General features: G+C 44.8%; 1 protein-coding gene across 1 annotated transcript in view; it reads left to right on the forward strand.

The window, feature by feature from the left end:
- LOC122922573 (vomeronasal type-2 receptor 26-like) overlaps positions 1–14,464 on the forward strand; it is a 54,201-nt gene extending 39,737 nt beyond the window's left edge. The window contains exons 2-3 of the mRNA XM_044273233.1: positions 12,917–13,501; positions 14,388–14,464. Of these exons, the coding sequence (XP_044129168.1) occupies positions 12,917–13,501; positions 14,388–14,464 (662 nt within the window). The remainder of the gene's footprint in view (positions 1–12,916; positions 13,502–14,387) is intronic.
- The last annotated feature ends 1,087 nt before the right edge of the window (positions 14,465–15,551 follow it).

Genomic DNA, 15,551 nt, shown 5'->3' on the forward strand with positions numbered 1-15,551 from the left:
TGCTGGGAAAGCTGTTAGAGGATTTGTTATTATTATCAGGATATCATCTGCATATGCAGCTACACTGTGTGTGGATTTTCCTCTTGTGTAACCTTCTATTTACGGGTGTTCCCTTATGTTTTGTAACAGGGGTTCAAGGGAGAGTACAAATAGAATTGGGGAAAGAGGGCAGCTCTGTCTCGTACCGTTTCAAATCTGAAATGCTAACGTTAAAGAATTGTTGATGCGAAGTCTAGTAGTTGGAGACTTGTACATGGCAAAGATAGCCTCTATGAAAGGGGAGGGGGACTTTTGAGATGCTATCTGTAACAAGGACAGTATTCTCCTAGTATTATCCTTTCCCTCTCTGCCTACCACAAACCCGACTTGTTTACTAGAGATTAGGTTTGTGACTAGAGGTCCCAGTCTACCTGCCAACAGACTCTCATATAGCTTCAAATCTGTGTTCAGCAAGGAGATTGGTCTGTAACTTCCGCAATTCACAGGGTCTTTCTCTTCCTTTTGGATCAATGTAATATATGCTTCTAAAAATTGTTTTGGGATAGGGAATCCAGATAGGTAAGCATTGAACCTTTCTGTCAGTCGGGGTAGAAGGGCTGAGGAGAAGGTTTTATAGTATGTACTGTCGTGGCCAAAAGTTTTTAGAATTACATAAATATTGAAAATTGGAAAAGTTGCTGCTTAAGTTTTTATAATAGCAATTTGCATATACTCCAGAATGTTATGAAGCGTGATCAGATGAATTGCATAGTCCTTCTTTGCCATGAAAATTAACTTAATCCCAAAAAAAACTTTCCACTGCATTTCATTGCTGTCATTAAAGGACCTGCTGAGATCATTTCAGCAATCGTCTTGTTAACTCAGGTGAGAATGTTGACGAGCACAAGGCTGGAGATCATTATGTCAGGCTGATTGGGTTAAAATGGCAGACTTGACCTGTTAAAAGGAGGGTGATGCTTGAAATCATTGTTCTTCCATTGTTAACCATGGTGACCTGCAAAGAAACACGTGCAGCCATTATTGCATTGAATAAAAATGGCTTCACAGGCAAGGAAATTGTGGCTACTAAGATAGCACCTCAATCAAAAATTTATAGGATCATCAAGAACTTCAAGGAAAGAGGTTCAATTCTTGTTAAGAAGGCTTCAGGGCGTCCAAGAAAGTCCAGCAAGCGCCAGGATAGTCTCCTAAAGAGGATTCAGCTGCGGGATCAGAGTGCCACCAGTGCTGAGCTTGCTCAGGAATGGCAGCAGGCAGGTGTGAGCGCATCTGCACACACAGTAAGGCGAAGACTTTTGGAAGATGGCCTGGTGTCAAGAATGGCAGCAAAGAAGCCACTTCTCTAAAAAAATCAGTGAAAGATTGATCTTCTGCAGAAAATATGGTGAATGGACTGCTGAGGACTGGGGCAAAGTCATATTCCGATTGTTTGGGGCATCAGGAAAAAGGCTTGTCCGGAGAAGAAAAGGTGAGCCATCAGTTCTGTGTCATGCCAACAGTAAAGCATCCTGAGACCATTCATGTGTGAGGTTGCTTCTCATCCAAGGGAGTGGGCTCACTCACAATTTTGCCCAAAAACACATCCATGAATAAAGAATGGTACCAAAACACCTTCCAACAGCAACTTCTTCCAACAATCCAACAACAGTTTGGTGAAGAACAATGCATTTTCCAGCACGATAGAGCACCATGCCATAAGGCAAAAGTGATAACTAAGTGGCTCGGGAACCAAAACGTTGACATTTTGGGTCCATGGCCTGTAAACTCCCCAGATCTTAATCCCATTGAGAACTTGTGGTCAATCCCCAAGAGGCGGGTGGACAAACAAAAACCCACTAATTCTGACAAACTCCAAGAAGTGATTATGAAAGAATGGGTTGCTATCAGTCAGGAATTGGCCCAGAAGTTGATTGAGAGCATGCCCGGTCGAATTGCAGAGGTCCTGAAAAAGAAGGGCCAACACTGCAAATACTGACTCTTTGCATAAATGTCATGTAATTGTCGATAAAAGTTTTTTGATACGTATGAAGTGCATGTAATTACCGTATTTTTCGCCGTATAAGACGCACCGGCGTATAAGACGCACCTAGGTTTTTGGGGAGGAAAATAAGAAAAAAAATATTTTTAACCAAAAGGTGTGCTGTGGGTTTGGAACTAGGTGGTCTGTGGATGGCACTATTACTGGGGATCTGTGGATGACGGACACTGTTATGGGGGGATCTGTGGATGACGGACACTGTTATGGGGGGATCTGTGGATGACGGACACTGTTATGGGGGGATCTGTGGATGACGGACACTGTTATGGGGGGATCTGTGGATGACGGACACTGTTATGGGGGGATCTGTGGATGACGGACACTGTTATGGGGGGATCTGTGGATGACAGACACTGTTATGGGGGGATCTGTGGATGACAGACACTGTTATGGGGGGATCTGTGGATGACGGACACTGTTATGGGGGGAACTGTGGATGACGGACACTGTTATGGGGGAACTGTGGATGACAGACACTGTTATGGGGGGATCTGTGGCTGGCACTGTTACAGGGGGGGGATCTGTGGATGGCACTGTTATACATGTGTCATCCACAGACCCTCCCAGCCCATAACTGTGCCATCCACAGATCCCCCGCTGCTCCAGTATACTAATATAATATGTCTTATTCAATTAATAGTTATTAAATATGCCTCTTTATTCCTAATAGTACCTTAAATCCTAAGCGCTTCAGTACAATGCCGGCAGGCCGGGCAGGCGGCGCGTCACTCACTGACGTCACTTGCCTGCGCCGCCTGCTTCATTCATAAAGTAGGCGGCGCAGGCACGTGACATCAGGGAGTTACGCTGCCGCCCGCCCGGCCTGCATTGTACGGATGCGCTTAGGATTTAAGGTACTATTAGGCATAAAGGGGCATATTTAATAACCATTAATTGAATATGACATATTTTATTAGTACACCGGAGCGGCGGGGCGGGCCTTTAGTAAAGTGACTGCACCGCCCCGCCGCTATTGCCGGCCCCAGCTCCTCCTCCCAGTCCCTCCCTGAGTCCCCGCTCGCTTTACATCGCTGCCAGCGATGTAAAACTGACTGCATTCGCCGTATAAGACGCAGGGGCATTTTCACCCCATTTTGGGGGAAGAAAAAGTGCGTCTTATACGGCGAAAAATACGGTATATTTCACTACATCACAGAAACAACTGAAACAAAGATCTAAAAGCAGTTTAGCAGCAAACTTTGTGAAAACTAATATTTGTGTCATTCTCAAAACTTTTGGCCACGAATGTACATGGGAAACCATATGGGCGGGGTGCTTTGCCATTCTGGCACTTCGAGAGGGTGGATCTGATCTCCATCACAGAGAAAGGTTTTAGTAGGTCCTCATGGGCAGTGGCTGGGAGATAGGGGAGAGATAATTTTCATAGAAAGTCTGTAATAGCCGATTTTTTATTTTTTTGTATCTTGTGGCTTAATCTGATAGAGGGATGTGTAAAACTTTATGAATTCCTGTTCTATCTCTGCTGGATTTATTCCTAAGGAGCCTTCTTTTGTCCGTATTTCAGAAATATGTGTGCAGGGTTTTCGTCTCTTGATTAAGGACATCATTAATTTTGATGCTTTATCTCTGTGGGCATAAAATAGAGATTTTTATTTAAGATGTCGCGTAACTGTAGACATGCCGAAGTGAGCTGCTGGAGGTGGGATATGGCTAGAGAATGTTTGCGAAGTTTCTCCAGCTTGCCAATCTCTTGTTAAAGGTGTTGTATTTGTGAGTATCTCTGTTTTTTCTGGTATGTGCCTATTGATATAAGTTCTCCTCTTATTGTGGCCTTGTGTGCTTCCCATACTATTGGAGTAGTGTCACGGATGATGTTGCAGATAGCTGGAAGTGATGGATAAACATCCGACTGGCTTAATCCCAAACTAAGGAGCATAAAGGTGACCCCTGTAAAACCCTAAGAGCTCACCCTGACTGCTAAGCACATACAATGGTCTCAGAGGTAGACAATTGCATGCCCTCGTACCTAGACTGTGTGACACCTGAAAACCCTATAATAGTGAGAGGACACGACCACCGGCTCCCTGCACTTAATACGGAGGGAGTCAGGGTCACCTAGAATCAAGTCAGCAAGGAAACACAATACATGAAAGGACTTATCTGAACAAGCAGTAACAGAAGTCTCCAGCAGTGATCACTTCAATCCAGGAAGTAGTATAAACCGCAAAGTGAGGCAGTATGGGAGGGAATATAAAGGGAGGCAATTAGTGTAAATTGGTGACAGCTGGGAGTAGGAAAGGAGATGACAAAGTGAAACCAAAACAAAGAACATCATGCATGAGGTACAGAAGAACGTCTGCCAGACCTTCTCAGAGAGCTGGCGGTGACAAGTAGAGACTTCAGTGTTCATGTTGTGTTGACAGTAATGATCTAAGGATTTTAGAATTTTGGAGTATACGTTTGGTATAGATAATAGAGTTTCATTGAGGCGCCATGGTGATCTGGAGGGTCTGTATTCAGATAGTTCTAGTACCAATTCTACCGGGAAATGATCTGATTGAACACTAGATCTTATGTTAACTGATTGTATTCTATTTATAGATGTATGGTGGAGGAAAAAATAATCAATCCTGTGGTATGAGTTGTGTAGGATTGAGTGAAGAATAAAGTCTCTGAGGGATGTGAAAAGTGCTAGGCTTCTTTAAGGGATATAAGTTGTAGGAATTTCTTTATGTGCTTGAGTGCTTTGTATGAAAGGGAGGATTTCCCAGAGGAGGTGTCTATAAGAGGATCCGAAGCCACGTTAAGGTCGCCTCCAACAATTAATTTACCCTTTCTTAGACTATCTATTAAAGTCATTGTGGATCGGATCCAGGGTGGCTGTTGAGTGTTTGGGGCGTATAAGTTGGCTAGTGTGATCAGAGAGCCATGTCTATGGAAGGAGGGGGTTTTTGGTTTTTGGAAGTGTGTTTCTCATAGTAAAAGAATGTCAACTCGGTCCTTTTTGAAATGGTGCAGTATTTGACTTCTTTTTATAGCTGAGTTAAGGCCTCTTGCATTATAGGAGATACATTTATAGTTGGCCATTGTTAGTCTTGGGGGAGATTCGTTCAGATTTATCCAGACGTGAAGGTGATAGGTGTCTGTGTGGTGTGTCACCCGTTAATGCCCTAGGTGTGAGACGGGGGGAAGAGGGAGTTGAGGGTTGTGTTAACCTGGAACTTATGAAACAATAACATACAAAATAGCAATTCAGCCAGTAAAACTGAAATGAGAACATTTAGACTGTCTAATCATCCAGCCAGCATCAGGGCTAGGTCTGGAAATCTCATCACTCTGTGGTGGAGAGGGATAACAGATAAGACAAGCTTGTTCAGAGTGCTAAAAGCACTGGGGCCTGATCTTGCCCATTAGTGACAAAGTTAATGACAGGACGGGGTCATCCCAATGGGGTCTGTGTGTGCCAACCGTGAAGCAGAACCGCTGCCCCCTGGTTAGACGTATTGAGCGGCCCCGACCTGTCAACTTTTAACTGCTCACATTCTTACTCATAATAAGAAGGGGAAAACACTTAAAGAGACACTGACAAGCCCTATAAACATATTTAGTTATTCCTATGCAGTCATAGATCTATTAAAGTGTATTCCAATGATATAAGAGTACCCCCTGTCCGCATTGTAAACCATGTAAAAACAACTTTATATTCATCTGTCAATCACATTTTTTTATGCCCAAGGGGCGTTTTTTCACATTTCTTTATGCCCAAGGGGTGGTTTTTCTCATACCTTTGTGCCCAGCCGCGCCTCAACTGTCGATTCTTAGCGCCGCCCAGCTCATTATTATTCACTACGCTGGGCGGCTCTTACAGTCCCCTATCCTATCAGATCCCGCGCAATGAGGGCGGAGAGAAGAGTTTCTTGGCCGGCGCAGGCGTATTTACTATCAGAATTTCGGATGACATCAGCGTTCTGAACCGCTGGATATGAGTGCCTTGGAGGAGAGACTCGGCGCAGGCGCAGCAGGAGACAGAGAGCAGCCGCATAGAAGAAAACGGGACGCAGACGCATTCAATTTCAGGCTTGGGAGGGTGCCGGATACATGTATCCGGTGCATGCGCAGATGATCTGATTCAGGCCGATGCCCATAAGTCTCTATCGGGCATGCACAGGATCTGACAGGATTGGGGAATGTAAGAGCCGCCCAGCGCAGTGAATAATAATGAGCTGGGCGGCGGTAGGAAATGACAGTTGGGGCGCGGCTGGGCACAAAGGTATGAGAAAAAACACCCCTCGGGCATAAAGAAATGTGAAAAAACGCCCCTTGGGCATAAAGAAATATGAATGACAGATGAATATAAAGTTGTTTTTACATGGTTTACAATGCGGACAGGGGGTACTCTTATATCATTGGAATACACTTTAATAGATCTATGACTGCATAGGAATAACTAAATATGTTTATAGGGCTTGTCAGTGTCCCTTTAAAACGTCGCCGTGAAATGGGTGATAACTTTAAACTTTAAACCAATTCTCTGCTGATTGAATCAGGTGGGGTCCTCTTCAGTTGCGTCGCCGGGAGGGGGGGGGGCAGAGGGGGCCATGGCCCCCCCTACATCCAAGTGAGCCGCCGCAATCGGGCACAAGGAGATGAGCGCTTCCATTGCGCTCATCTCCATAGTAATCTGCCTGTGCTGCCGCGGTGCAGGGGAGGGAGAGGCGTGTCCCTTCCCCTTCCTTTGATAGGCTGCAGGCAATAGGCCTGCAGCCTATCAGAGGCCAGCGCAGGCGGCGCAATGACGTCATCGGCCGTCTGAGCCATACAGCGTGGGACGCAGGCCGGAAGAGGTCTGCATCGCATCGCTGACATGTAGGTAAGTATAAGTGTTTTTTTTTTTTTTTACAATAGTTTTACAGGCACATTAGGGGGGCTCTTGTTACTGGCACATTGGGGGGCTTATTACTGGCACATTGGGGGGCTTATTACTGGCACATTGGGGGGCTTATTACTGGCACATTGGGGGCTTATTACTGGCACATTGGGGGGGCTTATTACTGGCACATGGGGGGCTTATTACTGGCACATGATGGGGGCTTATTACAATACTGGCACATGATGGGGGGCTTATTACTGGCACATGATGGGAGGCTTATTACTGGCACATGATGGGGGCTTATTACTGGCACATGATGGGAGGCTTATTACTGGCACATTGTGAGGGGCTTATTACTGGCACATGATGGGGGGGTTTATTACTGGCACATGATGGGGAGGCTTATTACTCGCGCATGATGGATGGGGGGCTTATTACAATATTGGCACATGATGGGGGCTTATTACTGGCACATGATGGGGGGCTTATTACTGGCACATGATGGGGGGCTTATTACAATACTGGCACATGATGGGGGGCTTATTACTGGCACATGATGGGGGCTTATTACTGGTACGTGATGGGGGGCTTATTACAATACTGGCAAATGATGGGGGGCTTGTTACTGGCACATGATGGGGGGCTTATTACTGGCACATGATGGGGGCTCTTGTTACTGGAACATTGGGGGGACTCTTATTACTGGCACGTGATGGGGGCTGGGCTCTTATTACTGGCACATTGGGAGCTCTTATTACTGGCACATGATGGGGGGCTCTTGTTACTGGCACGTAATTGAGGGCACTTATTACTGGCACAATATTTGTGGGCACTATAGGGGCATCTACTGAGGCCACAAATAAGGGGTATTTTATATGGGGGGTTCTCTACAGTAGCATTTTATACTGGGACACATGGTGGGTACTATGAGGAAGGGGGAGAGGAGTACTATGGAGTCATCTACGGGGGGCACTAAGCAGGGGTATTTTATACTTGAAAATTATGGGGGGACACTGAGGGCATCTACTGGGGAACGATATATGGAGCATTTTATACTGGTACCTTATGGGGGGCACTTAGAGGAAGGGGGAAGAGGAGCACTATGGGGCATTTACTGGGGGCACTATATAGGGGCATTTTATACTGGCACATTATGGGGGACATTAGCTCAACTGAGGGCATTACAAGGGGGTATTTTTGCATTGTCACATTATAAGGAGAATTATTTCTACTGCGGGGGCATTATGGTGGGCTTTATTACTCCCCCATTGTATGACACCCTAGTAGCAGCACCAGCCTCTCCCTGCTCTGTAACCCCTCTGCCCCTTCTCCAAATCCCTATTATGAAATCTTTCTCATTAGGATAAAACATCATTAGGATAAAACATCAGCTCTGCCAAACCTCCGGCCAAAGTGTTGAAGTGGCGTCCAAGATCCCCAAGGGCCAAGCCAAGTAATACGTTTTCATGTGAAATATGTTTATGTTATACACATATAGCCTACACTGTGCCACACAATATACAGTATACCTCTATACTGTGCCACACAATGTACAGTATACCTCTACACTGTGCTACACAATGTAGAGTATACCTCTACACTGTGCCACACAATGTACAGTATACCTCTACACTGTGTAGTCTGTTCTATAAGCACCCTTGTTCTGTGGCGGAGGACAGAAAATAATATGGAAGTGCCCCTCCCAAGACCAGGCTCCTGATCCGCCAGTGGTCTGGACCGCTCTCAGGAGTGTACATTTCTTCTAAACTGTAATCCGTATGCTCTGACCTGCAAAAATCAGCACTCGCTCGGTAACAACTAACAGGCAGTATCTGTAGGCTGTAGCCTGGCCCTGTTACCAAAGCTAGCCGAGTGGTGTAAGGTTAAGGTACTAGTAGAGATATGTGGCCGCTTAATCCTGATTTAAAGTTAAAGTTACTGCAGGATATGGATTACAGTTTAGAAATGTCAAATGTACACTCCTGTGAGAGGCGGGGAGGGGGATCTGTGGATGACACTGTTATAGGGAGGGAGATCTGTGGATGACACTGTTATGGAGGGGGGAAAGGGGATGACACTGTCATGGGGTGGATCTGTGGATGACACATATAGCATAAGATGCTATATACGGTATGTGTCATCCAAAGATCTCATAGCAGTGTCATCCACAGATCCCCCCCCCCCCCATAAAAGTGTCATCCACAGGCAGCTAGGACATGTTGAAATCTGAGTGAGTTTTTTTTTTTTTTAAACCAGACAGCAGGACTTTTCTTCCCTGTTGCACTTTTTGGTATTGGGTAAAGTATCGCAGCATTTCTAAGCGCACTTGTGTAAATGTATCGTTGTTATAGCTGCCCCCCCCCCCTACTTTTGTCCTGGCCCCCAGTGTGCCCCCCCAAAATTTGAAAGCTAGAGACGCCACTGGTCCTCTTCCATCCTGCTGGAGGTCTCTCACGTCTACGAACCTCTGACGAGGTTTCCTCTGACGTCTACAAATCTTGTTTCATTTTTCTTCTACCAATGTTTCCCAGGGAGTAGGTGGTGGTATACCAGGCATGATATTAAGATCATGAATGGGAGACCACCCTGGGATGTCGAGATTGTTGATCTTCAGAAGTTGTAGAAGTTCTGGTAATTCCAAAAGCTCTCTCAAAGTGTATCTCTTTCCTTCTACTGTGAGTGAGACCCCAAAAGGGAAGAGCCATCTATAGGGAATGTTCTTGTGTCAGAGAACCTCTGTCAAGGGTCTCAGGATGCTTTAGAAAGTGTTATTCTAGCAAGATCTTGAAAGATGGTGATGTTTGAACCTTCCACTGTTGAGGGTAGCTTATTTCTTGCTGTGCGCAGAATGTCATCTCTAACCCTAGAATGAAACAACCTACAGATAACATCTCTGGGAGATTCTGAGGGACCAGCTTAGCCTTGAGCGATCTGTGTGCCCTTTCAATGTTGATTTCTAATGGATTCGAGTCCCCAAGTATTGAGATGAAGATCTGTTTGGTGGCGTCTGATAGAGCTTCTGCTTGGATAGATTCAGGGACCCCTTTTAGATGGAGGTTGTTTCGTCTCGCTCTATTTTCTTGGTTTTCCATCCAGTTTACCATTTTGTTCATATGTTATTGGCAGGATGTGAGGGCTGTAGTTGTCACCTCAGTGTAGGATATCAGTTGGGATTGAGTGGTTTCCAGCTCCTCTACCCTGCCTCCAATACTCTTCATATCCTGTTTGATGTCTTGAAGTTATTTTACCACTGGTTCTAGCGCCTTTGTGAGTGCCTTGCTGAGTTCCTGTGCGCCGACGTACGCCAACCTGCTCCTGGGCTGGTGGGAGTCTACCTGTGTGTTCTCTGTGGAGATGTCGTCAAGTACCGGGCCCATAGGTCTGTGGGCCCGTTACATTGACGACGTCTTCCTCATTTGGAATGATTCCAAATCGTCTTTCTGTGATTTTGTTGAAAAACTTAATCGCAATGACATAGGCCTGAGGTTCACACACGAATCGGATCCAGTTAGCCTCCCGTTCCTCGATATTTTTATATCTAGGAAGGGCAGTGATGAACTTTCTACAACTATCTTTAGGAAGCCTACTTCCACCAATTCGGTCCTTCACTGGAGCAGCAGCCACCCTACCCCCCTGAAGAGGGGCATTCCGTTTGGTCAGTATCTGCGCCTTAGGCGCAACTGCTCCGAGGGATCCGAATTTAAGGAAAGGGCTAATGAATTAAGGACCAGATTTCTCAACAGGGGTTATCCTGACAATGTACTCAGGCAGGTCTATCATAGGGCGGTCGACACGGCTCGTTCGGACCTCCTGGTGCCCAGGGTAAGAGTGCCTCAGGACCAGAAGATCCGATTGTTGGGCACCTTTGATGGTTGTGCCGATAGGATACGAGGGATCCTTAAAAAACACTGGTCCATCTTGATGATGGACCCTGATATCAAGGAAGCCGTGCATGACTACCCCCAGATAACGTTTAGAAGGGGAAGTAATTTGAAGGACCTTCTCGTGCACAGCCACTTTACACCAGCCCCTAGGCAAGGCACCTGGCTCAATCGCAGGCCCACGGGCTGTTTCAGGTGTAGTGGCTGTGTAGCCTGTGGTTTCATCCAACCTGGTAAAACCTTTTTCAGCTCGAATTTGTCAAAAACTTTCCCCATCAGGGATTTTATCAATTGTAAGACGCAGGGCGTCATCTATAAGATCACCTGCGATTGCGGTCTGGAATACGTGGGAAAAACGAAACGTGAGCTGCGCAGGCGCCTTGGCGAGCATCTTGGCGACATTGCCAATAACAGGGACACAACAGTATCCAAGCATGTACATGATCATCACCAGGGGAACGCAAACTGCCTTCGGGCTAATGGAATTGAGAAAGTTGCGCGTTCGGCCCGTGGTGGAGACTGGGACCGCGTGTTACTACAGAGAGAATCCCGCTGGATTTACACTCTGGCCACAGTTTCACCCACGGGCCTTAATGAACAGCTAAATTATAGCTGCTTTATTTAGCACACTGGTGAGATCTATAACTGCATTGACTCTCTTATGATTATTCTTTTCCCGTCCCCTCCCTGTTCCCCTGCCCTTCCTTTTTTTATTTCCATTCTTCCCTATGCCCTCCATATGTGTCTGTATGATGCCAACACAGTCTTGATTCCTATATTAATTTTGTGCCATTAAATACCATATTCATACTGTGCGCAGCTGCATATCAGGAGCTGCGAGGTCCGAGGTGCCTGGGAATGGCGTCCCGTTCGCCTGGCAACCGTCATGTGATCACGCTTGTATCAGCGTGATAGGATGCGATGATGTCATCGCTGTCATCCACGCCCGCCCCCTTGCCTTCCTCCTTCTATGCGATGATTCGCTCTGCGCATGCGCGGGCGTGCACCGCTTATTCCGAATGAGGCAGGCGTGTCTTAGCCAAGCCTCATTCTGAGGCTGGCTCTCTTTTCAAAAGGTAGCGATCCTCAGGTGCTACTCAGGCTACATCAGCCCAGGCGTCTCAGTTATTAGGAGAGGGGCTCTACATCTTGACCCCCCTCTTCCCTCATAGCTAACCAGCCCACTTTGATCCATATCTGGATCGTGGTGAAACTTTGTCTCTGTGCAGAGTGCACAATTGACATCTCTGTCAGTGCACCCTGCACAGGTGCAGCCCAAGCAGACTGTGTTTCCCCTGATGAGACTGTTACTCATCTTTTTCAGCGAAACGTGCATGTAGGGATCAGGTAAGCGAGGGCCTTCTAGGGCGCACAAATTCCAGGGTGAGGTTCCTGTAGGTGACTGGTGGCGGCTCACCGCTATCCGGTCACATAGGCCAGTGTAGGGCTCTAGGGCATTACTAGGGCCAGCCAGCACTACAGACCACCCTGCATTATGCAATTGCCACAGCAACGGTGTGCACATCTATCAACACCAGCCGGACAATTGTGGATCCAGAAGCCTTTCATCTGAGTGGTAGGACCAACCGGTTATCATTCTGGTGCCGCCGAGCATCTCTTTTCAGTGTATGACTTGGTTTTGGGTACCAGTTTTTCCTGTTTGGCAACCCGCCGCGTTGCTTCTTGTTTATGTTTATGTATCTCCATATCTTGGGACCAATTTTCTAAATATTCTAATTAAATGTTAAGTTTTAATTTTGACCACTTATTACACAATTCTTCTGTTTGACTCAGGTGGTCGTCTTTAATAATTTTGAAAGACAGTATTTTAAGATAAAACCCTCTGCCTGTTGGATAGGTAGAAAACGGGATAGGTGGGTAGGTTAGGAATTTTTATTTATTTATTTGCTTTTCCCAGTATGGCTTTATTTTCTAATTTTAAAATTTAGTAAATAATGATAAAACTTGCACTAATTACTGCGTTTTCTTGTTTTCCTATAGACAATGAAAATTGTCAAAAATGTCCTGATGAAGAGTGGCCTGACAATTCAAGAACAAAATGCGTCCCTAAACTTTACGACTTTCTGTCTTATGAACATGATACTTTGGTCATTATTTTTATAGTAGTTATTTTACTTTTTTCTTTATTAACACTATTCATTTTAGGAAAATGTATATTTTGTTGGGACACTCCTATTGTCAAAGCCAATAACAGAACTGTGAGCTTCATTCTTCTGATCTCCATCTTGTTGAGCTTCCTCTGCGTGTTTCTCTTTCTTGGACGTCCAGAGAACATCACCTGCATGCTCAGACAAACCTCATTTGCAATCTTCTTTTCAATCACTGTTTCTTGTGTATTGTCTAAGACTATCACCGTTTTCATTGCTTTTAAAGCCACTAAGCCCAATAGTTTCTGGAAAAGGTGGATGGATATAAAAAAAGCCAATTATGTGGTTTTTATTTGTTCCTCGTTTCAAGCTCTTATTTGCTGTTTTTGGTTATCTGGTTCTCCTCCTCATCAGGAGCTGGACTATCACACTTATCATGAGAAGATCATCGTTCGGTGTAATGAAGGGTCAGATATCTGGTTCTACTCTGTCTTAGGTTATATGGGGTTCCTGGCAGTGGTGAGCTTTGTTCTGGCTTTCATGGTGAGGACATTACCGGACACTTTTAATGAAGCTAAATCCATCACCTTCAGCATGCTGGTGTTCTGCAGTGTTTGGATTGCTATGATCCCGGCTTATCTGAGTACAAGAGGGAAATACATGGTGGCTGTGGAGATATTCGCCATTTTGACCTCATGCGCTGGAATATTAAGTTGCTTGTTTTTCCCAAAAATGTATATTCTAATTTTAAAACCTGAGAGGAATTCTAAAAAACTCATCCTAGAGAAAAGAATTATTTAGTTGTGTGTGTGCAAAAAAAAATGAGGCTCATATAGGCTTATATGGAATTTCGAGTTCCTCTCCTTCTGTCTTTCAGTTGAATGGTCAGGAAAGAAGGGTCACAGACATTGTCTATGAGTTCAAGCTGCATGTTAAGGCTACTTCCACATATGCGATTTTCTTTCTGTTTTTGTGGTCAAGCAGAGGATCTCAAAACCAGAGGAAAACGCTTCAGTTTGATTTAATACAACCAGCTGAACAAATCGAAAAAAACGGATCCGGCACCATTGATTTACATTGTATTTAGTGCCGGATCTGGGTTGTTCAGGTTTGTAAATCGTACACAAAACTGCAGTTTGTAGCTGTTTTGTGTTCGGTCACAGAACGCAACAAACGGGAAAGTAATGCATTCTGATGTACTCCGGTCCAGTTTGTACGGTTTTGTCCCTGAGAATAAATGGGGACAGACTCAAGCATTTTCCTCCGGTTTTGACATCCTTTTCTGGATCTCAAAACCAGAAAGAAAATCGCATTTGTGAGAACAGCTTTTTACAGGAAAATACTGAATCAAATAATTAAAACGACCTTTTCTCAAGCTACAATACAGAATTTTTACTATTTCCTGCTGCCTCGGATAGGACACATGGTCGAGTCACAACTGAAATCCCTCCCTTTCCCTCTCGCTCCTACAATACACATCACTTTCTGTACTTTTACACACACCGCATGTGCTGCGTGCTGTCTGTAAGATGGCTGCATCTGCGAAAATAAGAAGACCCTTGCTTTCCTTCTTCAGGAAAAAGATCCTGAAGAAAAAGGATCCTGAGCACCCTGAGACACGTTCTCCATGTGAACATTTATTAAAGGCTTTAAAGGTTATCAGCCTGTCAGGTATCACCCTCAAGTGGGACGCAGTCAGTCCACACATCCCCAACTTGTGCCTTAATGGCTGATGGCAGATACATCTGTCATGAGTGGCTATTAGATCTGTCATGGTGACTGCACAATGTCTCCACCAGATTATGGTGCAAGAGCGGCTTCGATAAACTGCCAGGCTCTTACTGAAACTGTTCAGATAGAATTAGCTCGAATTGTAACCATTTATTTCTCGCACTTACTATAGATTATAGCTACTAGGATTCTGGAGAATCTTTAGCAAACGGATCCTGTCTGCTTTATTTAGTGGCATCTTATTCCACATCTTTATGCTAGCGCTGATATTTTTAATCAAAAGGGCTTAAATTCATTTTAACAAATCTAAATACTTTGGGTAAGATTTCTATCCCCAAATATTTAATAACTGTCCTGATAGTCCAACCCTCTTAAATTACTATCCTTACCACTACCTTATCATTTAGTGGCAGAAGTATTTGCTCCAATTAAACGTGACACCCAAAAAACTACAGAATAATTCCATAATGTCCATAATATATTCCAGAGTTGAGTTGGTATCCCCAAGAAAAAGAACATTATATGCATTTTGCAATATTTTGTTCTATCCGCCCCAACCATGAAATCTTCATAGCTAGCGGTTCGACTACCAGGGCGAAGAGTAGGGGAAGAGAGGACAGCCCTATCGCACACCCCTCTCCACACTAAAATATTTTGACACAAAGCCATTTTTTGCAATCCTTAGTCTTGGGTGTTTATATATAGTCTTTATCCAATTAATACAAACTGGGCCAAACCTATCTAAGAGACAATGCAAGTGTGAAACAGGCCTTAGTGAGATAGGTTGATCCGATTCTTCCATTTGCTGACTACTGAGCTTTGTGTAAGCAATGCTCTTCTAACTGCTTCTTGTAAAAATCCTTGAACACCCCTAAGATCATATCTGACTCATTCTACAACATCCCATCGCAATCATGTATCACAAAAACATTAGCATTCAGGTTATCACTTCTGATTATATT

The sequence above is a fragment of the Bufo gargarizans genome, unplaced genomic scaffold, assembly GCF_014858855.1.
Source record: "Bufo gargarizans isolate SCDJY-AF-19 unplaced genomic scaffold, ASM1485885v1 fragScaff_scaffold_486_pilon, whole genome shotgun sequence".
Classification (NCBI taxonomy): Eukaryota; Metazoa; Chordata; class Amphibia; order Anura; family Bufonidae; genus Bufo; species Bufo gargarizans.